At 36.2% G+C, this 24,052-nt stretch overlaps 2 protein-coding genes across 2 annotated transcripts in view; one reads left to right on the top strand and one right to left on the bottom strand.

Annotated features, from left to right (window-relative positions):
- Window positions 1-24,025, top strand: part of LOC102695143 (uncharacterized) — a 94,054-nt gene extending 70,029 nt beyond the window's left edge. Inside the window, exons 20-21 of the mRNA XM_006631791.3 lie at window positions 18,248-18,357; window positions 22,423-24,025. The gene's annotated coding sequence lies outside the window, so the exon portion shown is untranslated. The remainder of the gene's footprint in view (window positions 1-18,247; window positions 18,358-22,422) is intronic.
- irf1b (interferon regulatory factor 1b) lies at window positions 6,557-12,872 on the bottom strand. Its single transcript, XM_015349482.2, has 10 exons — window positions 12,735-12,872; window positions 11,206-11,297; window positions 10,751-10,850; window positions 10,312-10,482; window positions 9,948-9,994; window positions 8,973-9,102; window positions 8,526-8,657; window positions 8,270-8,298; window positions 7,932-8,064; window positions 6,557-7,366 (listed from the first exon to the last, which is right to left on the bottom strand). Exons 2-10 carry the CDS (start codon window positions 11,290-11,292, stop codon window positions 7,245-7,247), a joined length of 951 nt encoding a protein of 316 aa, XP_015204968.1. The 5' UTR covers window positions 11,293-11,297; window positions 12,735-12,872; the 3' UTR covers window positions 6,557-7,244.
- Window positions 24,026-24,052: the final 27 nt, after the last annotated feature.

Below are 24,052 nucleotides of genomic sequence, written 5' to 3'. Positions count from 1 at the left end.
ATGTAGGGGCAGGGAGGTGGCTCTGTAGCTAAGGATCTGCGCCTGTGGCTGGAAGGTTGCTGGTTTGTATCCCGCGGCTGGCAGAGGAATCGTGCTCCATTGGGCACCTGAGCAAGGCCCTTCACCCCAACTGCTCTAGGGGTGCCGTATGAATGGCTAACCCTGCACTCTGACCCCAAGCTTCTCTCCCTGCCTGTTGCTTTGTGTGTCTCATGGAGACTAAGTTGGGTTATGTGAAAAAAGACAAATTCCTAATACAAGAAATTGTATATAGACAATAAAGTGGTCTTAAATACTGTTTATAATAATACAGTATATCAATATTGGATAGTATACAGTTCTGCATAATAATGACTTTATAACTCGAATCCTCATTTAAGTCAAAACTAGGCAGAACTCTTTCATCAACCACTTCCATCTTGTAAATGGTAAATTTACATCGTAATTCATATTTTTCACTTTTATGCTGTGGATTTACTTTCCATTGTACGTTATTGTATTTTTAGCAGATAAACTGTTTAAAGAGTATATACTGTAGGTGTTAGACAAAAACACTCCATGATCCTAATTTTAGTCTAGTCTAAAACCATCATAGCCCTAATGCTAGACCAAGCCTAACCTTGTTTTCAATCATAATCCCTATCTTAAATGGAAGTAAATAACTAAGGTTCAGGAAGGTTAACAACAACTTGTTGATCTCACACAACTATACCTAATCACAGGTAATAGGCTACCCATTAACCAAGTGGGTTAAGACAAATATCCCACCAAATAATTCTAGACATTCACAAGAGATCTAATTCTTGGACATTGGTATCTCTGGTGAACCCAAGTGCGATTTCACCTCTAATCCAATTTCAGACAAAAAACCCAATCCAAAATGAACATAGACATTAACCCTGCCTGCTATCACTAGTCTTAATCCCAGACCAACAACAATCCTTTAAATGTTTCTCTGACTTTAACCAAAACCCAATCCTTATCCTTGTACCAATATCAAATTTAACAGTAAATTAAATTTACCATACAACCTAAGTCCTTTAAAATCACCTCTCCTCTCTATTTTCTGTACAGTAAAATATGCCTTTCTTAACTAGAAATCAGAAGTGTGATATTGTTATTTTTGGGGGGTACCAGTACATAAACTCTTTTAAAATGTACATCATTGGGTGTTTCTTGATATGAGCTCCATTCAGTTAGAGAACTTTTAGGTTCTGTACCATAGCAAACATCAGCTCTTTCTTAATTCTAATGACTCATTTTGATGTTTAAATGTTTCAGGTCTCCAGTTGCCCATGGGTTATTACTGTACTGTATATATTTTCTTTAAGACAGTTCCCCCAAAAAAATCTCAAGATTCTCTGATGACAGTTGATGTGGGGCAAAAAAGGTCCAAATATTTACTGCACAAGTTGTGGGAGTCCACATTCACAACAACATCTCTATGAACAAGATGCATTAAATGGTCTGTCCATTTGAAGACACTATATTTTTTAAAATCTGTGTATTAGCAGATTTCCCTTCTCTCCTTTAGTTGAGCTGTTTTGAATGGGACTTTGGATGGTGTATTCTTCTTTAAAGTAGTATGCTATGGTTGTTCCTTCCCCAAAAATAATGTATGTACTGTATATATACGCTTCATTCTTGTTTTACTTCTCAGGACATCTGACATGACATCAATGCAGTTAGTAATCATGTTAAGGTATTTGAATTTCTCTCTGATAAATGTTCCTCTTTTGAGCATTTACAGTATTCACAATTTAATGCCTCGCAGGATGACAGGCTAAATAAATCTTGGTTAGACACATGACTGTGTAACACTATGATGGTTGCAGTCTTGCCAACTGAAAAAACAAAGCCATATACAGTATTTGAATTAAACTGCAGCTTTTGATTAAATGGGGGATAAGACAGTTCGATAATACTGTAGGGTGTTTTGTTTTTGTTTTTATACTGTACATCTTTTTATCCTTTTTTTAAGCCTCTCTCTGCTGCTTATCTTGTTTTTAAAATGCAATTAACCAGGTCCAAAGGTTGTCCCCTGTCCTGCGGATCTCCCTTAAGAAAAACCCATGCAACTTTCAACCGCTTCTTTGGAAGGAAGTAAACAACAGAACTTAATTTTGCACTGCTGATCATGGGTGGCACTTTAGCAAAGTGGTTAGCATTGCTGCCTCAATGGGGTTAGCACATTTTTGGTGCTTCCCCACAGCAGCTCCCTGCTTAGTGATCTTTTTAATTGAGAGCTGGCACCTTAACAGCTGTACATCAAGGGGAGGTTGTGATACACATGCTCAGTCATACTAGATAGAACTGAAGAGTTAAGACAAATAGGAATGTGGCAAGGGTGGCCCAGTGGTGCAGTGGTTAGCATTGCTGCCTTGGAGAGCTCAGTGTTCAGTTCTGGACTTTGAGTGCTACAGTATCTGTGTGGAGACTGTAGAGGTATGTTCTTCTTGTTTGCATCGTTAACCTCCAGGTGCTCCAATTTCCTCACACAGTCCAAAAACATACGGGCAGGTTAATTAGCTGCTGGATAAACCGACCCTGGTGTGAGTGTGTGATCCTTGTGATGGACTGGTGAATCCTGCCTCATGTCCATTGCTGGCTGGGATAGGCTTTGGCTTCTGGCACCTTGTACTGGATAAAGTGGTTAGACAATTGATGGATGGACTACCGGTCACTACTTTATCTATGCAATGCCATGAATTACAGTTTTTAAATGTAATGGACATTTATTTTTTTATTACATACCTACCAAAGTTCAAGATGTCAAATGTTTTCAGACTCGGTTCTCGGGCACTGACTTGTGTACAGCTTGGAAAGAAATGAGGCACAAGGACATGCGACTCTAGCATGCATTTCACACTGACGTCGCACTTCAGTGTGTGAACTAAAGTTTTTTCTTGGTCTTTTCTGACACAAACTTAACTGTATTCCGAGTAAAGTTCTTATAATAGAAGAAAGGACTCGAGGAAGTTTTGGTGCTCATAACATACAGTATGTATACTGTATAACTCCTGATTACATCTAATATGTCTTTTGCACGGCAGGTTGTATATACAGTATATATACAGTATATGTTTTATCTTATGTTGTTTCTGTCACAGATAAGTCCAAATCACTATTTTCTTATAATTTTTTATGATCTCCTAAAATTTAATTAACCGGACTGACAGGGTGGTATAGTGAACTGATAGTAAATATTGTTTTTTTTCTGTTCCAGAAATAAAGTAACACAATTAATCTTATCAAAGCTGTGATAATTAATTTCTGCATTAATTACATTCAGTTTAGAGCAAATGAAAGAACCCTTTCTACTTCCACATACAGTATGCCAAGGATTAAAGACTTGTGTGGTTTAACTAAAATATGTTTTGAGTTTGAAAATAGAATACCTTATACTATACATAAAGCTTTCCAAAGTTTAGGAAACTTTTTAAAAACCTTTTTTTAACTTGTTTATTTTTGTATCACAATACAACCTTGATTTCCACCAAACATTTCAAACAATTTTTTTTACTGTTCATTAGACTAATAAATAACAGTGCCATCAAAGGGGTAAAATGTCATCCTTGACTTTCCCATGAGAATAAATCTTCTTCATTGTGATCTCTTTCCACAGGTTCAAGTGTCGGGGTGAGAAAATGCTTTAAAGTAATTTATTCAGAATGATGTTAGGTATTTTTAAGAGTTTTCCTTGGCAGGTTTTCAAGCTTGGAGTCCCTTCATGGTAAATATGATATCTTACGGTGCAAGACAGTGGTGAGCTGTATTGCTCTGAAGGTTGGTTAAATTTCATACATTGTGCTATTATTAAGTTATTATTAAGAAATTATTAAGTGTAGTAGAAACACTTTTTTTCTGCCAAGAATTCACAATGTATCAATGTACATTTCTAGACAGCAAACGCCTGGGTTGTTTTTCAAAACATTTTATTGTAGCTGAACACATGGACACAGAAAGTGTGAGCATGTCTATGCATGAAAATGCTTCACACTTCATTTTACATTTTTAAATAGAAATCCATATTACATGCATGAAATAGAGGCTTTTGCACAGAAGAAATGGGTTTCAAAGTGACTAATTTCCTTTTATTATGCTCTATTCAGTGTATGTATGTATCTGTTGCACACTGTATACTGTATGACCCACTTATTAATGTTGTGAAAAGGCAGGATCTAATTAATATTAATTCTCATAATTCAAAATATACTTTTTACTTGTTAATCACATATTTCGGGCTTCTGCTGCAGTTACATATATTTTATATGTAATGCACCTTCTTTTCATAATAAAAAATAACTATTGATTGAGATGTTATACTTTCATATGTGTATGTGTTTTGACATGCCATAGATTTAAAAGGTTTCTCCCTACCCACAGTTGAATCCATTAGCGTTCAAGTTTCAATTTTCCAGCTATGCATCATGTACTGTTAATACTATTTGGATCATGGGAAGTCCAACCTGAGTGGTGTTATATCCTCTGAACTGGATCCAAATGGCTGGTGGAAACAGCATAATTACAAAAACGCCAGTTATGAATTGTGCAAAAGCAAATTTATCAACACAGCAAAGATTGTGAAAATTATATGTTCATTAAATGAAATATTTACAGGCTATGTAGTCTAAAAGAATTACAAGAAAAGGGGCTGGGCTTTTACAATAATTACGTTTTCAGGTTTAAGCCTTAACAAGGCAACAAACAGGGGTATCTGGAGCAATATACTTACCATCTCCTTGTTCTATCCTTGGGATGAGAAAAAAGCAATATACTACTCTATGTGAGTCTGTAGTGGAATTTGCTAAAAGTTTAGTTAATTCTTTATTGTATGTGAATCATGACTTATCATTAACATACAGCTGAATTCATCTACCACAAACAGCAAATAAATAATCCCATCGCATTATAAACCATCCAAGTGAGATAATTTTTGATCTACTGAGGAACTGAGTTAAAATACCACTCATGAGACTGGATTATAAACCTTATTGAATTTTAAACACATTTGTTGTCAGGTTTCACTTCAACACCTTTTCTCAAAATATGAATGAATAGTTAAATAGGTTAAACTTTATTGGAATAGAAATTGTCTTGCATTGCTGTGTTTCTCAACAGACATTAGAGAAAGAGTTAAAATAATAACTGTTCATGCATATATTATTATGATAAAAAATCAATTGATACATATGATGATATTTTGTAGCCAGTTCTTTGTCTTTCAAAAAAATAAATACATTTAATAAAATGTTCTGTGTTATCCTGTTTTTTCCTATTTTTGTCAATTATTTAAAAATGAGATCAATACATTACATTGTAGATTCACACATTCTCTGTGTGAACTAAAGAGTTTGTAGACTTCTGATTTGTGTAACAATTTTAGTAAATATATATATAATTATTTTGTATATAAACTGTTTGTGAGGGTTATGATTGTTTAGCAAGTGCTTTATATATACATTATACTCAGTAGAACACATATTTCAAATTCTAGTGATTACTGACTAACTTGTGATCAATACTTTCTTTATAAACCTTGAAGGGTTTGACTGAATTTATTATTATCTTCCTTTATTTCACCCATTGTTTTAATGGGGGTAAATACAGTATAAAGGCTTAAACAGTTACTGTCCAAACATTCAGGAAACACACATTCTTTAGTATTAGAGACAAAACATACGGTATGTTGATGTTGAACAAACTTCTTTAAAAAGAGCAGAATTAAAAGACAGTAATTTAAAGAAAGAGAAAGAGAATGGGGGGTTTTAAATCCAGAAAGAGAATACAATCATAATAAAAATTGATCAACTTGGCATGTTGTGACACTTAATTTACCCTCACCCTACGTACTGTATGTGGTCTCCCTCAGCAGATTCACACCGCTATGGCAACATTTGGACCAGACTGTAACAAAAAGTTGCAAGTGATTACATAAAGGATTACTTTTTTGAAAATTACTAACAAGCTGCATGAGTACTGCACTTTTTTAGATACTGTTTCATAGGATAGCAATTTCTAATCTCTATTAAAATGATTTCCCCCGAAATTTCTGCTTATGTTAAATAATTGTCTTACTCACTAGAATTTCTTGTGCGGCAGTGGACACTTACAGTATATCAGATCTGCTGTGGGCGGGATTGGGGTTGACTGACCAGGACTCTCTCAATGCTAACAACAAACACTTCACTGTGCCTTGCTGGTCAACTGGAAGGCTCCACTTCGCAAATTGGTGCTGAATCTCCAATAAACTGATTTTGCAATGTGCCAAGAGATATGAACACCTCTGAACCCAAAACCTTTGTGAAGAAACTTCTAAAACTTGGTTTTACTGTTAAGTTGCACATACTGTACTAGGACTGAAGACCTAACGCATATAGTAATGTTTAACAATGTTTAGAGAATAATATATATTATACCATATATAAGTAACACAGTATATAATGGAATACTGTACATTCTTCAGTAGTATGTTAAAACGTCTAAGATACACACGCACTGCTATCCAGGCTCCAGCCATAAACCAAAACAAGCAAGTTTTCAAGAAACAAAGCAATTTGAAAAAACCTTTTTTATTTTTTTAACAAAACCAAATATAATTTACAATATTTACATTTGTACATAGCTGACAATACATTTCTGCATGTAAGAATGTCATAAGTGGATGCTGTACAGTCCTGTTGCTCTTGGAATACACAAATATTGTTTACAAAACTAAAGGACAATGCAAATAACGGAACAGCAGTTTGCTTTTGTTTTTTTTTGTATAGAACGTGAAGTTGGACAATAGTTTATTTTTTTCCAGTTAAAAGACCTTTGTCAAGTTTAAGACAATTCTAACAAGAAGTACTGTATCTATAAAAGGCACAATGTAATGGTGGTAAAGTGCATGCATTTAAATATGTCCCACTTAACTGCCCTTTTAGATTCACTATAATAACTCACAGCATAATTTTTCTCACAACACCTGTTATAGCAAAACATCTTGTGCCATCATCATAGGTTAAATCAGGGAAGAGAAGTCAAAGCACCTCTGTGCTTTGTCTGAGTGCAACAAATTTTCACAAAAGGAAAACACTGAATTAGAAACATTTTTTGTGGTCCTATTCCTTTTGCCAAAATAATCCTTCTTTAGTCCTCAAAGGCAATCAACTGAATAACAGAGACAATGTCCAAAAATATTAATTGAAGTCCCCCGAGTTGAAAAACAGTCTTTTATGTTCTGGGATTATTTACAACTGGAACTAGAGAGGGCAGACAATTTGTTGTAGGTTTGCTGTGCTGTTTGAGGTCCAAGGGTCGAGGTAGCTCACAAGATCCAAGTTTACTCCTCCTTTCAGTTCAGTGTAAAATCTTAATTCGACTTCTGGAAGAAAAGACAAAATGGGATCTGTTTAGAAATTTCAGGACAGAGTTTATCTGACATTTCTAGAGCAAACCCTCCTAGGACAGGTCTTTGAGACACCTACGCCTGCTAGTTTTTCATCTTGCTCTTTTTTGGTTGACAGCAAGCTCATTTACATTTTTTTTCTTTCAGTGCTTTTTGCAAATGTTCATCTCAAAATCTTGCTATTGGATTTTCATCTTTTGATTCAGCCAACTGTATGCTGAATTTCTACATCTAGAATGCATGTGCAGCACAGAAACATGCACTAGTTCTTGAGTATTAGAGTATTTATGCTGCATGGTTATTTTTTAAAAGGAGCATCATATGTAACACTAAAGAAGTGCAACTTTGCAAATACAAGGGCAAACATTTGCACCAAATTTCAAACTACCAGCATGCACTGTTTTCCTCTGAGCAACAACACAACAGCATCTGTTTTTTTTACTGGAGCACAAAAACACTAATATTCACATAGCAGAGCCTTCTATGAAGATAGATTCTGTCCACTGCTGCTTGATTTTACATAGGGGAGACCATTTATTACCTGCAGTATCGCTCCAGTGGCTTTCGGTATTGTGAACTGTTTCTGATGTGCCTACTGCATTGCTCAGGAAACCTTTGCCATTTATATTGCTTTGTTGCCACTGAGACTGATCTTGTTCCAATTCTTGTGCCATCTGAAAGAGCAAAAAACGGAAATGAAACTTGCTGTTTTGTTGCTGTTTTTTTTTACTAAATATATACTATACTATATACACAGAATATGTTCAATTGTTTTCTCAGCAATCAGGCACATTAAATCAAATGCATGAATCCATCACAAATATACTGACTGTTGATATCAAAATTTAAAACAACAAATACAAACAAAGATGCACCCACCTGAATGACTTCCTGAAGACTTTCCAGTTCTGAAAAAAAAGAAGTTAAAAATGATGAGTCTTAAAGAGAAACATCCACACCATGAGAAGTTTGAGAAATTGCACAGCTCAAAGTTTCGCTATGAGAGTATAAAGTGTTTTATGATGTAATAACTACAGAAATATTTGAATCCCAGGGAAAGACCTTCAAAGCCTTATGATGAAAGCATGAAATGATTTTAGAGGCAGTCTCTAGAGGAAGTCCTTCTGACACCTACCTGGCGAATGTATGGGTGACACTTGGAACTGATAGATTTCATTTGTGCTGTCAGCTGTTGATATCTCCACAGTATTCGTCCAATCCGAAGGTACCACCATCGTGTCTTCCTGAAATTGTGAATCTGTGAAATCTGCAAGAAAAAAAGAAAATGTTTTCTTGATTTCTTCACAAAATGTGATACAGTTAAGAAAGGAAAAATTGGTGTTTCATCAAAAAATGATATGCACGTTATTAGAGTGCTCTGAGAGTGACCCTTTTGTACAAAGGCCTTAGTTATTAGCATTTATGCTGAACCCATATGACGTCCTACTTAACAATAACCAAACCCTATGATGGCATTGTGGTTACAGCACCCTCATTTAAACTCAAATCAATATTTGTGGTTGACTTCTGATCTGAGGGGATAAAATAACAGGAAAGCAACAATTAAAAGTTTAACGCTTACCTAAATCATTTTCGGTGCTGTCTACCTCTTCACTTGAATGTTCTTCCTGAGCTGTGTATGTGCTATGGTCATCTGGAAGGTGTGGTTCTCTGTAGTCTGAATCTTCAGCTTTTACCTTTGGTAGCGTTCCCTGAAAAAAAAAAGATTCAGAATGGTCAGCATCAAATGGCAGGATGTTAAAAAATACAATTAAAAGCATGCATCAATTTATTTTGGTATTCCTCTTTATGGATGTATAAAATCAATTAAACTTTTACAGAGATCAATTTACAAAGAGTACTACTATTTATTGCTACTGCTACGATAGTTGCACTTTTAGAATGCAATTCTGTAAGTGCTATCGTTTGAAATTACAACTGAAATGTTTTCATGATTTCAACAATACTGGTACTGCACAGATTAACTTTTTAAATACTTATACTTTTATTAGTTTTACATTCTATATAGAACAGATGGTACACAGGTTTAAATATATTAGCCTTCTACCATTGAGATTATTTAAGCACACTTTAGTGATTGTGTGATTTTGAACAGCCTACTAATATTGTTTTTCAATTGTGAAGTGTATAGAATACCTTTTTTTTCAAAGTTTTCTAAAAAATGTTTTCCTACAGTAACATCCTGGTCTGCATGCCTGATTTAATAATATCTATGGTACAACAGTAAAAAAAACCTCTGTTGTTTGTTATCGAGCGTGAGGTAGTAAGCCACACACTGCAGTCGAATTTCCTCTTATGACATAAAGCAGACGAAAAGAGAAACCCACGTTTCAGTTCACAAAATGGTAGATTTTCAGACTATTGTTTTAAACAGCTCACTGGATGCTTAGAACGTAGTAAAAAGGACCATACAGTATATGCATGGCCCTAAAGCCATTCTCCTAACTTTACAAAATGTTTTTTGCTCTTTCTAATCACTTTTCATACATATTACATTAAATACCACAATTAATTATATATATAAACTGAATGTTACCTTGTTTCTGTTTCTGTTTTTGGTTTCTTTCGTACATGACTTCTTATCTGTGGAGAAAGCAGAATAGAAGGTTACAAAAGGTTTGTCTGGGTAACTATCATGTGTTTTTATACCACATTCACTTACAGTAAGTTGCAATAGATGAATGTATGAAGGATACTTTTAAGTCATTTTCTGAAATCAGGAGCTTGTGAAAAGTGCCTTTTAATTCCAATTTTTCAATTTTCCTCAAGTTTTAAATGTATTGTGCATCTGCTCTTTATGTAAAGTAGTAAATATCTAGTAATAGAAGAGTTTGGAAAAGATATACTCAAAGTGTAAAACATATTTCTTTAAGAATTTGTGCACATTTTTAAACTCTTACCTCTTTTCTTGGAGATGGGTGGTAGCATTTTATAGACACGAACAGCGCTGGAGCCTTTGTTGACACTTTGGTCTTTTACTTCCTCGATGTCTGGAAGCGAGTTCATTGCGCACCGGAAATTGGCTTTCCATGTCTTTGGGTCTGGCTCATGTACACCTTGTTTGTACTTTCCTAAAGACAAATATGAAAATTGAGGGAGGTTTTTAAAGGGCAAATCTGTAAAACGTGGAGAAAAATGAGTCTGCACCTCTAATGTTATTACCACTGACAATATTATTCACTTATTACAAAAGTTTGATTTTGTCTTGCATTTGAAGGCACTACTTGAGAACAATTTCTGTACTCCTTTTTCCTATTTCACCACACAGTCCCAGTTAATATACGTCTATATATTTGCCAGGTAGCATTTTGGAATCGTGTCACAATAATCCCTGCTTACCTGTGTGTATGGCCCACTGTTTGAAAAGACAGGCATCTTTGTCGAGATCCCATCCGTGTCTAGCAGCATGTTTCCAAGGAATCTGGAAGATCTTCTTCTCCTTAAAACCAGCAATTTACATATTAGTATAGCATCAAGGGGTACATTACTGGTACATAAGGCTTAAGCACCTGTACTTTTTCTACTTATTCAAACTAACATTTCTGAAAAGCATAAAAAATATTTTATCAGTGGTTCATTAGAATGTATTTGTGGGTGCACATTTAGCCTGATCTAATCAATTTTTTTTTACTGAAAAATATTTTAGATTGTATTTGTTGTGGCAGAACTGTATGCCGTATCACTTGAGTTGAGAGACTCAGCAACAAATTGTAATTATCACATTTGATGGATTCCCTTTTACTTCAACTGCAAAATGAGGGAGAAAAAAACAATGTTTTAAGGCGACATTATACCTTGTTTATCCAGATTAATCCATTGATGGCATTGGAGTCAATTTTGGCTTCCAGCCAGGGTCTCATTCTCATTCTTGAAACAGGCATGCTGGCTGTAAATAAAGTGTGTAGGGTCGAGAATAAATTATTTTGTTTTAGGAACTTCAATGTTTTCGTTGTTGTGTTGTTAGCAGCTGAACACTGACCGATTATTCTGCAGACTGCGTCGTAAAAAACAAGCACTGACCTTATAGCACTCAGTCTACAAGGAAATAAAGAAGTCACGTGCTTATAGTTGTTAAATTAACAAAATATGCAAACGATAGCCGAGATCAACGATCATGTACGAACAAGGAAGTACCGGTTAGTGATCCTTACTAAGATCTGTATTTCTTTATAAGGTATTGAGAATATTGTTTTTGCTTGTATCCTATGTGCAGTATTGTTTATTCAAGGCTTTAACCGTTCACTCTAACGTACTGTTGTATCTCACGTCATATTAGACCCTTACTAGGCGTATTTTAACACATTTCGCGCTTCAACAAAAGGAAATGTGCCGTACGCAGTGAATCCTGTGAAGGAACAGATGAATTTATAACACTGCAAAGACTCATCCACGGTACCATTCGTGGTGTGCAGTATGTGCGCCTTTTATGGAAAAATAATCGATATTTTGCGGTGGGTTTGTTAATGCAACTTTCTATATAGAACGTCAAGTGTGCAGAAGTGTCAAGTATACAAACTCAAAATACGGTTCTTCTGCAAAGCACCCGCTATTTTATTAACACATTTAAAGATTGTTAAACTGTCAGCAGGCAGACCCATGCGACTTAAGTTCTACAGTCGCCCTGCATGGGGCGTTGCTAAAGCAAGTTTTATGAGATGGCAAGCACCGTGAACTTAAGTTTAGAGGTTATCTACAGTACCGAACCTCCAGATCATAACTCATGAAAGAGCTGTTCCAACTAAGCTAAATAGATATGCATAGGCTAAAAACTAGCTTCTAGCTGTAAGCTCTTACCTTAACCAATGTTTTATAATAGTTGTTATTTGTAACTAATTGTTATAGCGTTGAACTTCAGCGTTACAGTAACTCTGTTGTTTTAATGTTCGATTAAAAAAAAACACCCGCGAAACATAATTATAAAATATCCATTAAAACAACACACGTGCAGATGTGTACATGGTGTTGCCTTTTATGCAAAAAATAGTTTATCTTTAACATGTATCTACAGTATGGTGTACATAAGCATGTATATATTCCACACACTATATACACTCTAAAAAACAAACAATATTATAATTAGTTTAAAAATTTGAAATAGAAATATTAAAATTTCAAAATTTAAAATTTAAAAATAAACGCACACTACAGGGTGCTTCAATCTCGTACACGCAGACATGCACCGAATGTCAAATAATATTTTTTAGGGTGATCGTTATCCAGTTTGATGATAACAACAACTACCTAAAAAACGAAATGCAATAAACGAATAATAACGCACCTAAAAAGCAAACAGTATATCTGTATGAAATATAATAGAACTTACAGTTGCAATGTGTGACAATTGGCTTCCCAAACTGTATGAAGTTAATCCACTGTCTAAGACTATCCACTGTGCTCAGTGTTTGAACGCTACTGTGAGAACTGCACGAAGAGCTCTGAGACTATAAAGTACAATCCGGGATTTCCCGGTGATATCAGAATTTATTTAAAAAGGGAGGACGCTTTTGGCACAGACTCGCGGCTGCGCTGTGTTTTACAGACTATTGGGTGGCTGCGAAAAGGCGAAGGCAGCCTGATTTCCGAGAAATCATACCGTTGTGAAGCTAAGGCCGGCGTGAGAAGGGGAAGTACGTTTCATAGTGCAAGTAGAGAATAAACACCAAAACCTCCCTATTATACGCGATTGCACGTACACATACTATACCACAAAACTGTATGTGAACTTAAATTGAAAAGGCCAAACCAGAACATTTTGTAATTACAGCAGTTATTCTTGAAATGCAACAAAGGGAAAATTAAGCACTTCATATATAAATAATTATAATAGAATTGTGTATGTTCTGTTATGTAGTGGACACGATACCTAAGGCAGCGGTTCACTGAATTCAATTGCAGAGTAAATGAATAGCAAAATGATTGATGGATGGCGGATGAAAAACTTCTCTTCTTTTTAGTTTTTACATTACCTTGACAATTCAATCGTTTACACTCAAGGGCATTCCTCACAATTCATATTAGTCTAGCTACTCTCCTATTGTACACCCACCTATTGTATACCCCCACAAATCCTCTCTGTTACCTGCATCTCCAAAACCTCAGTTCTACCCACATCAGGCTCCATACACTGTGCGCCGAAGTGGAGCACAGCGTTCAGCTGAGGTAAAGCAATGGTTAGTTCAAAACATTCTAAGAATGCCGTCAGCAGAAGTCACATGAGCCTCGGTTATGCCTTTCTTTAAAACCACAGTCAAAACAGTAAAGCAGGCTTTTCCAGGAAACGGTGTGATGACATTTTATGCCAACAGATGGAAGTATGGAGCAAGACAATTGTCAATAATGCATCCTAGGACTGTTCTGTTGTGGCACAGTCGGTGAACGTAAAAAACTGAATATTTTTGCAATGGTAAATATTCTACTTACATGGCAAACCCGGTTTTCTTTCCAAATTGTAAATACTATTTTAAAATGCATTTACACGTCGATAGCACGAGAGAGAAAAGGAAAAAAATACATCGTAGTCTTAGGCATTTAAAATCATACATTAATACCTGCATATTTCTCATCAATAATGCATTCCGAGCTATAATTTGCAGTCGCATTCTGCAGAGTCATAGATTTCTATTCCTAAAATTTAGATCAAATAAGTTCTTTCTACAGTAGGCTTCATATCCCAGAATGAAATTTTTGGCGGATGATTCCTTTTTTATGATTTTTTTGCATTCAACTGATCTCTTGGTCTTGTATTAAAGAGTTATGGACATTTGTAAATAATTCAGATGTGTTTTTTTCTTTCCTCTCTACATGCCCTTTTTAGCGTAACAAATAATAATATTTTACAATCTCTGCCAAATGCGAGGTGTTCTGGTTATGAATACATTCTCCGTTACATTCAGTTTTTGCCGTAACTTTAAAAAATGATTTAGTTTTATTGTAAAATGAGATTCCTAATCTCTGGATTTTTTTAGGCAGATACAGAGGATTAGATACAGCATGGAAGTCCTGGTATTTTCCTTTGGAAATTTTCAGTAACGCTTTGGGTTTTCCCAGTAATGTAGAGCAGATTGCCAATTACCGCTGCAAAAAGAGATGGAGAATCTTATTGGCGTTTAAAAACCGCCCCCCTTTGTATCTAATAGGTGGATGTGGATTTGGAAGCTATTAATAGGCTACCAGCACGCTGTCAGTTAGGCTACTGTACATGGCTACATGTTCTTAAAGTTACACGTCGAGAGGAATTGTTCACAATTTTCTGAACTGAAGCGATTCAAGGAAATGCTGGGAAATAAAGGAAACCTATTATTATGTGAACCTCATATAATAGACGGCAAGGTGAAACGGACATGCGCAGGCTAGTAAGCGAAGGCTTATTAACTGCGCATGTCAAAGAATGTGTATTATCAACCTTATAGTAATAACGTTTCTGTCCTTTCGCTGTACCCCATTGCCCTATCCGTACCCCAGTTCTCACAGAAAACGCATGTGCAAATATTACTTTAATTATATGTTCAGTCTGAATTATATTGTACCTTTCAACATCGTATGTTGTGAAACTGTTCCATAAATCTAACAGTGCAAAATAATATATATATATATTTTTTAATCCAGCCGCCATCTATATCAATTTGGTCTTTTATAGATTACGTATTTGAAAAGTCAACCAGCAAAAGAAAGCACAGCTGGCAATTGTATAGAAATGAACATTTTTGATGGGATGGTGAGTTTGCTCCTACCCATGAACCTTTGTTAGGAGTGCATTCAATAGCCCGATTAAATACATACCATACCCTCTTATGGTAAAGTGTCATCAATAGATTATGATGGATAAAGGCCATGTGAAGTTATTTTAAGGATTATGGATTGTTGCAGCCAGAGACATTCCTATTTTGAAATGTAAAGGAACTGAATCGTGCACATACCTGTACTGTATACAGTAGTAACATGCTCATGCTAAGTACGGTTAATTCATTATTCCAGATGCCAGTATAAAACACATAAGGGTCAACCACACTCTGTTGAAAATGTATATCTATAGCGTTTAAAAATTAATCCACATACAGACCAGTTCAAAAGGGGGTATCATACATGGTTCTAAAATACAGCAAGAGATTAAAAGCAAGCCCAAATATTTTTATGAAACATTGTAATAATATATGAACTCAGAATCCATCTAACCATCTAGAGGCTATTCTCAGTTCCTTTTCTTCTACTTCTTCTCTGTGTCTTTTTTTCACATTGAAACCGCAAAATACCATCCTTTGTATTGAAAAGGTTAATTCTTTAATGAAGGTTTTCCTGACCAAAAGAACAGTTCTCTAAAGGAAGTGCTTTCTAAAGGTTCTAAGCATTTTATTTAAAAACGCTTCTGTAAACTTTGTTCAATAGACAATAGATCATGTACCCTTTACATGTATAATTAAGACTTGTAACATCAGGTGAGCACAAAATTCTGATTTTATGATTTTGCATGATTATATTATTTCTACATAATATTTGCCATTCTGCACCTTTTATCCCAATCTCTCTTAGTTTGGACACTCATTCTCACCTGCTCTACTTCCATTTCCTTGTGCGTTCTCATCTACTCTTTCTTTTGTTCTCCTATGCCTTATTTATTTGCAGTGTTCCCTCTCTCACTCACCTGAAGAAGGCTCTGGTGCAACGTAGTGTTTCTTTTCTTTACCATTCAGCACGGAATGAACCTTTACCTGTTCCTTTAGAGCCAACGTATGAAGAAGCAGCTCCCTACTCAAACCTCTTATTTCTACAGTACTTTACCAAGTCTGTTGACCTGTAGTATCATAAAAGCATTGTTTGCCTTTTTGAGAGCAGGTCAGTTGCTGGAATCACTGCCATTTGTTTGGGCTAAGATCCTTTTCTACTCAATCAAATACAATGTGATGGCATTAGCAACCACCACCAAGATACAGGAAAATTCCAAATGATTTCAAGTATGTGAGTAACTAGCATAGGAGCTGTGAAGAATGTATCAATTGGGAAACAGATTTAAGCATTTAAGCTTTATTATGCTGTACAGTATATCATATAATGTATATAAATATAATTGATATACTGTGCATATACAAAATATAATTGTAATTACAGAAGGACAGATGCTTTTTTTGAATGATACATTACATTTTTTTTGTCCATCCCAAATGTAAAAGCTGATTCAAGACACTTTTTCAATTGTGTACTTTTACTGGAAAGCTTTGCATTGTTAAGCAAGTGTAATTTACACTTCATAAGATAAAAAGTGAACTGCTGAACATGTATTTCACATTTGCCACCTAAGTTCAGTTGTATTCTGCCTAAATCTGAACACTGTCTGAGAAAGAGAACAGCTTTAATAGACAGTAGAAGTAAAAGCCACCTCTCAAGAGCAGATTTTGCTGTAACTTTTTCTTGTTTATATTATATTTTTTCTGATCCTGTGCAATAGTAGCATTGTAAAAGGCACCTCATTATTTTGAATGACAGTTTCACTGTCGTTTGTCACCGTTATGCTGTGTAAACAGCCACCACTCTGTGCTTACTGAGCTGTTTCCTGTAAGTGATAGCAGATACAGTAATACACAAGACCGCCACAGTCACCAGTGGCAAATTCTGTGCACTCCCAGGTACTGTAAATAACATTCCCACAATAAAGAGGGAAACAGGTTGGTTAGCCAGCTGTTATCATAATGACACAAAGTCCAATCAACTCCTATCGTATTCTTTAGCAATATGTGTCTCTTTTCTCCCTGATTAAAAAAGTGTTTGTTAGTATTAAACACTATTAAATTATGTTCACTACAGTACATATTCCAGCTACAAGGGGTAAAACTATAAATCCAGTATACTACATATTAAAAATATTCTGGATGAAAAGTATTTTAGAATATTTGCTTTCTACAGAGGAGTATGTCTGTTTAACAGCCAGCAGTCCTCTGTTTCCATAAATGTCTTTTTGTAGCTGCAACACAGTTTTGATTTTTTTGTGTGAGGAGATGAAAAATGTATTTTGCTCCTAAATTTCTAATTTGAACAATAATTCATTCTAATTCATTCTAAATCACCGTGATTATGGTTAATTGTTAATTGTTGAAATTGTGTCTCCTGAGATGTGCTGGCATTGTGCTATTTAAAATGATGACCTCCCTCAAAGAGGTGATTTTTTTCAACAGCATGATAAACAAGGGCGATTTTAAAGTAGTTAGCAGGAATTGTTATGAGGTTAAATAATACACATCAGAATTTTACGGTAGAATGAGTAAAGCTCAGCCCCCTAGTGGTTGGCTCTATAATAATAGAGCTTGTGATTTGTTTACTGTAAAGCATGTGTTTCTAGGAGTTGCCATGTGTTCTATTAATATACACACTCGTGCAATACATTACAAAAGGGCCTGATACTGTGCCATAACCTTTTTTAAACTGTTGACCTTTGCTACAGAATAGATGATGATTTAGAAGAAATGATAAAACTAAGATACCTTCATTGTGTGGATTACCACACATTTCATTATACAGTATGTAAAATGAATTATGCTTGTATCTTCCTTCCCATGTGTAATACACAGTTATAAAGCTTATCACTGTAGATTTGTGCTTCAAAGAACCTTAAATGTGATAATGTCCTGTATATAATGTAAAATTTGAACAGATATTTTACACAAGGCTTGTGTCCTTGTATGTCTTATATCCACTCTGAGATCCTTTAAGATGGTGATTTTCATAACAGCAAGCAGCAAACGGAACATAGATACTCTTAGAATGTTCCTGTGGACAAATGTAAAAGCATGCAAGTGCATTTAACATGCATCTGATTCTGAGCACCAATTTCCCTTTTTTCTCTTCCAGTGCCTTTGCAAATTCAGCTTTGGCAGAGTCCTTGTGGAGGGCTGCAAAGGATGAGCACGTTTTGACTCACTGATGCTCTTGCGTCGGCAACACCCACCAACATAAGGAAGGTGAGAGTCGTTGCTGGGGAAAGAACATTTCGAATAAGAGTAAGAAGTATCATTAATATGAAACATGATTGAAATAGCCACATTTTTGTAAAAAATCTAAAGGTTTCTTTTTTAAATTAAATCACAAATGGAGGTCCTGTAAAGTATATGCCAAATGGTTAAATTGTTGTACAGTTCATCATCTTAATAATTGGTTTTGCATTGGATTAAACTACTTTTAGAATTATTCAGTGATTTCTTTGCCCTGGATACAAAATATCTAACACATCCCTGCACCTGATATTATATTGCATGATTGTGTTTTGCACTGATTGTCATTTTATGGTTAGAAAAATGGACCATGATCAGTCTGGGTCTCTCTGTTCAATCTGTCAGAAATTAATGAAAAAGTATGTTACATAGTGTTAGTTGGTATCAGTTCATAATAGATCCATGTGTAAGCAATATGGAGCAGCAGAGGGGCACAGTGATTACCATTGCTGCCTTGCAGCACTGGGGCCCTGGGTTCAGTTTTGCTTAGAGTTTGTGTTCTTCCTGTGTTCCTGTGGGTTTCCTCCCACAGTTCAATGACATACTGGTAGGTTACTTGACTTCTTTGAAAACTGGCCCCGGTGTGAGTGTGTTTTTTGTGTCTGTGTGTGCCCTGCAATAGACTGGTGTTCCATCCAGGGCTTATCTTGCCTTGTCCTCATTGCTTGCTGGAATAGGCTCCAGTTTCCCTGGGATCTTGAATTGGCAGAAGCGGTTAGAAAATGGATAGATGGATGGATTGTAAACAATATACGCATCGCTAAGGTTAGAACTGGGAGCCGTGGCCTGCAAAAGTTAAAGATAAAAGCATATGGAAAATACTGGTATGGTTATTGATTGGAAGTGGATATTGAGGTTATTGATGGTCATCACCTGGTTAGTATCAACATTTCCACCTCTCTGGAGCTTCAAAGCATGGAGATTTTTGCTGAGATGTAGGGGTCTGAGATTCACTGATCATAGCAATCATAAAAATTACCCTTATTAATTAAGTTCTGGGTAAATGATTAAGTGTCAATCAACAGTCCAGGAGAGACAATAGAGAGGAGACCAAATATAGACCATATTCGGCTTATTTGTATTATTTGTATTAGTATTTGATTCTTCCTAAGATAACCTTGCCATTCTTCTGTTTCTAGGAAATTCTCATTTCCTGTATAAAGAATCCCTTGGTTAAAATGGCCTCCCCTGGTTTGTGAGTGAAGTTTTAGGGTAGGAAGATAGGTTTCCATTTATTTAATTTTCAGAGAGATGTAACTGTAGGTCATATTCTGTTTAGTTTAGAAGGCAGATTTCTTGTCGGCATGGGTAGGTGATATGTAGGAGTTAAGTACTTGGTAGCAGGCTGGCATTTTTTCTGGATGGTCAGCTCGTAGGCCCTGGGACTTGTTTGCATGTTTGTAAATAGTGTTACATGTTGAACATTTATGTTGTATACTGTTTACTGCCTTTATTGTCGTTATTAATAAATAATTGTTTAACCCAGTGTGCCGGGATTATTCCACTTTTCATCAAAAGCTGTGCCAGAGAACAAATAACTCAGGTGCCTCTGATTATACTAACCACTCTGGTATATTCTTGGCAAAATCTTTACAAGTTAGTGATTGTGGTTATTTATTTTGATTATTGATTAATCTGCTTGGCCTATTTCTGATATTCACCATTTTCATAACCACTGATTGTAACAATACACTATGTTTCAGCTGTGGAGCCTTCCTCTGGTTTTTGAAGTAGAGAAGGAGAGGGCAGAAATGAGAGAGTAAGAAAGAGGTGGGAGATCAGAAACACCAGAGTGAAAACCAAGCAGAAGTGTAAATGAAAGCAATCAGTAAATTGAAAGGATTTAAAAACAGATTCCGGGAGCAGTGTGTGAACATGTAGTTGAGGATATCAAATTAACAAATTAACATTATTGAAGTAACAAGGAAACACTTTTTACTTATTTATACACTTATTTTTTAGAAATATTAAAAATGTCACAAGTGTCTTAAAGAAGACATTTACAAAAATGTGGCAAAAGCAATGATCATCCTCAAACCACAGCGTTCTTGCTTGTCTCTGCCAAGTGGGAGCACAACATTGCCTGTCCAAGCTGTACTCTTTCAAACCAGTCAAAGCCTCAAATGCTTCAGACTGGAAACAATAGCATGTTTGTAATAGGAACTTTAAATATGCCAGGGCAGCCAGATAAAAAAATAGATAATAGACTTTAAATATAAACAATATACTATACAGTTTATAATAATTAGGTTAATAAGAGAGGAGTTTTAGGCTTTGGAAGAAACAGCTTGCTCGTAAATCCCCTGCTGGCCATCTGTCTCAGTGTTCACTGACATTCTGTCAAGACAAAACTGCTGATCTCTAAAACAGACATTCATTTCTCTCTGAGGGTCTCTGTCAGAACCCTCCTCCCTTCCCAAAACATTAAAAAAGAGTCATGAATTTCTTCCACCACTTACAGAGTGAATTTGCCTTGCGAAGTGTAGCAGGAACTACATAGGAAATGGGAAGGAAGCATGGAATAACAAAGCAAATTTTGCTAACTTTGCTAACGTAAACCAAAAGAGTGTTTGTAATGACCATCTCCTTTGCAAAGACCACATTTACCTTCCTAGCACATCACCAGCCCTTTCAACAATCCTTTTAACCAGAAATTAACTTTGAAAAACTCTCACACAGCATGAGAATGGCAGGTTTTACAATGACATTTTTTCATGAAGCAGATGACATATTAATTTCCACGGAAGTGGAAAATACTATTTAGTGTTTCCCTATGCAGTAATCTAGTTTTGATAACTTTGTATGCAGAGCCTGCCAACAGACAATTGATCTGTTCCATCATTCCATGTGCCCTTTATCAGAATGCGATTCGTTGCTGATAAATAACCAAGAGCCTATTCTGGGAGCACAGAACACAAGCACCAGTCCATCACCGGGTACAGTACATACACGGTGACAGCTTGCCTTACTAACCTGTCCTTGCGAGGGGTAGGACACCAGAGCACCAGGAGAAAATCCACATAAACCTGGAAGAACATGCAAAAAAAAAAAAAGACAGCACAAACTACCATGCCAACATGTTGCTTATCAATAGATCAATTAATATGGATATACCAATACTAATATACTTTATTTAAAATTTAAAGCAAGGCCAAATAGCTTTGTTACTCAAATCTTTAGGAGCATTAGGTATTTTAAAAATATATTTTCAAGCTGGTTTCAAAACAAGCTTAATGACTTCTGGAATGTTTACCTTAGATTGCATAGGAGAAGAAATTACATTAGGTTTAGGACAGACTTGCTTGGACTGGATGCTAAAAGTTGGTATTGGGAAGGTTAGAGGAATTCAGTGCACAAGTCTATGAGGACTTCCTTTTCCACACCAGGTTATTCTTGTTGTATCTGATGCTGCAATATCTTTTTTTCCTTTTTCCTTTACTTATTTGCATGAATTCATAACTTTAAGCCAAGGAACAATGGGACAAGTTCCAGTACCACAGATAGCATTTACAGTAAATGTTCACTAATTTACATGATAGTATGTAAAAGCAAAAACAGTTTTTACATTTCCTGGTTGGAAGTCTTACTTTTTGTAAATCCCACATTTGCAATATACTTGCAGGTGTGTTAGAAGTCTGAACTTATATTCTTGTTTGTCAAACTGATGGAACCTTGTAACTTGGAGCCCCAAGACTTTAATAGGCATGGAAGTGTTCTTGTTTAAAATTGGAGTAGCATTTCCATCCATCTACAGTATTTTCTGACTGCTTCTTCCAATTCAGGGTCAAGGGGGAGCCAGAGCCTATCCTGGCAAGCAGTGGCCGCAATGCAAGATACACTCTGGAGGGGGTGCCAGTCCATCCCAGGGCAGACACACAGATACAAACAGAAGTATACACACTCACACCAGGTTCAATTTTCAAGAAGCCAATTAACCTACCAGAATATTTTTGGACTGTGGGATGAAACCAGTTATTGAATTTGGAAGCTTCATATTGAACGTTGCATATTATCTCCACATTTTTCATAATTCAGGGTTGCATTCAGAAGCAGCAGCTGGAGCTTTCTTACTGTGATCCAGCTTGAAAGGTCAGTCACATGCGCCCTGCGTAATAAAGCTATTAAATCAACTTCAGCCCTAACGAACATACAGGCAGGAAGTCTGGTGCAAATGTGTGTTACAACAACAACAGAAACATGTTATCAGACCAAGCTTGTTTCTTAAAGGGGAACTGCAGTCCCGATTTATCAGACTGGTTATTCAATCGCAGTAACAAAAAAAAAGTAACTGACATTATTTTTTTTACAAATTTTGAATTAAGCACAAAAATGGGAACTTTGTGTCATGACCGTAATCCCTCCTGTTAAGGGCGCTCTGTCCCTTTCGTAGTTTCGTGTATTACATGCACCTGCCCCCTGTTTTGTCTCCTTATTTAAACCTGGCGCTCCCGCTATTCCTGGCTCAGCATTGGGAGATGGACGCCCAGAAGCCTGCCTACCAGCGGGTCCAGGAGAGACCCGACAGCATAGGCTTCATCACAGCGTCCTGACCATCTGAGTCCGGGGCACGGAGTGCCTGGCCTCATTATCTTGGTTTTATTCCCTGTCTCTGTTCCGGATCCCACTCCGGATTTTAACTGTGTTTGTCTCATTTTGGATGGATCACCCAGTTTTGGACTTTGGACTGCGTCACGGATTTTCTCCCTTGGACTGTTAGAACATGGTTGCCTGCGCCACGTCTCTCGAGCGCTGGGTCACCGTTATCATGTCACGCCCCCCCCCGCCTTGGCTGTCTACCCATCCTGATCCTCTACGTTTCTTCCCTGTTGTTCTTCTCCATTTACTTCCGGATTATACTGTCTGCATAGGGCCCTGAACTACGCTTCGTGGGAGCCTGGACCAGCTCCCGTTACACTTTGTGAACATTGCCATGTTATTGCAAACCCCTAGAGCTCGCATGAATCGCGATGTGATGTGGCCTTTCCTGCTCACTAGTTACTGTAATGACTGATGTAATGCAATGTACAGTACAAACGAATAAGTACAGGTTGTAAAGCAGACATTTCACTGGAGAAACGTTACAATGTGATCTGTGTGCAGAGATAACTAGTAGTATTTGTCAGCAAGACCATCTTGAAGTCCAGAGCAATGTTTCTATTGAATTAAAAGAGATGTATTCACAAGCTTGCTTGTTTACAATTTAATAATGCTGGTTCACCTCACCGGACGTTTTGCTGCTTCATTCTGAATAGCAGAACATGGTTTTGTGCATACCTGGAAATTTAAACTATTTTGTGATGAAAATTGGAAGTACATTTTACTTTCATTGTGGTTTGAAATGCACTCATCAATGCTGATTCTCTCTAACCCTGTAATATAAAAATAGCATTGTAGTTCCCCTTTAAAAAACATTATTATTGAAAAAAGGAAGAATATATAGTTCATGGAGATACTGTGGTTATTTAAATAAAAACAAGAGGCTTTTTTTTGTTTCTTTATTTAGCTGTAACTGGTGTGTCAGGTTTGGGCACTGGTTTTAAAGGAGGCACCCAGGAGCATCTTTGTGGAAAATGCTATTGTTCGCTTTCTGTAATGTTAATTACTGTGGTCAGGCAAATAAAATGGCTCCGGTTCCTAAGAGACCGCTTCATGTTTTGAACCCTGT

Source organism: Lepisosteus oculatus, chromosome 11 (assembly GCF_040954835.1).
Source record: "Lepisosteus oculatus isolate fLepOcu1 chromosome 11, fLepOcu1.hap2, whole genome shotgun sequence".
Classification (NCBI taxonomy): Eukaryota; Metazoa; Chordata; class Actinopteri; order Semionotiformes; family Lepisosteidae; genus Lepisosteus; species Lepisosteus oculatus.
This window is presented reverse-complemented; position numbering and strand designations above follow the sequence as displayed.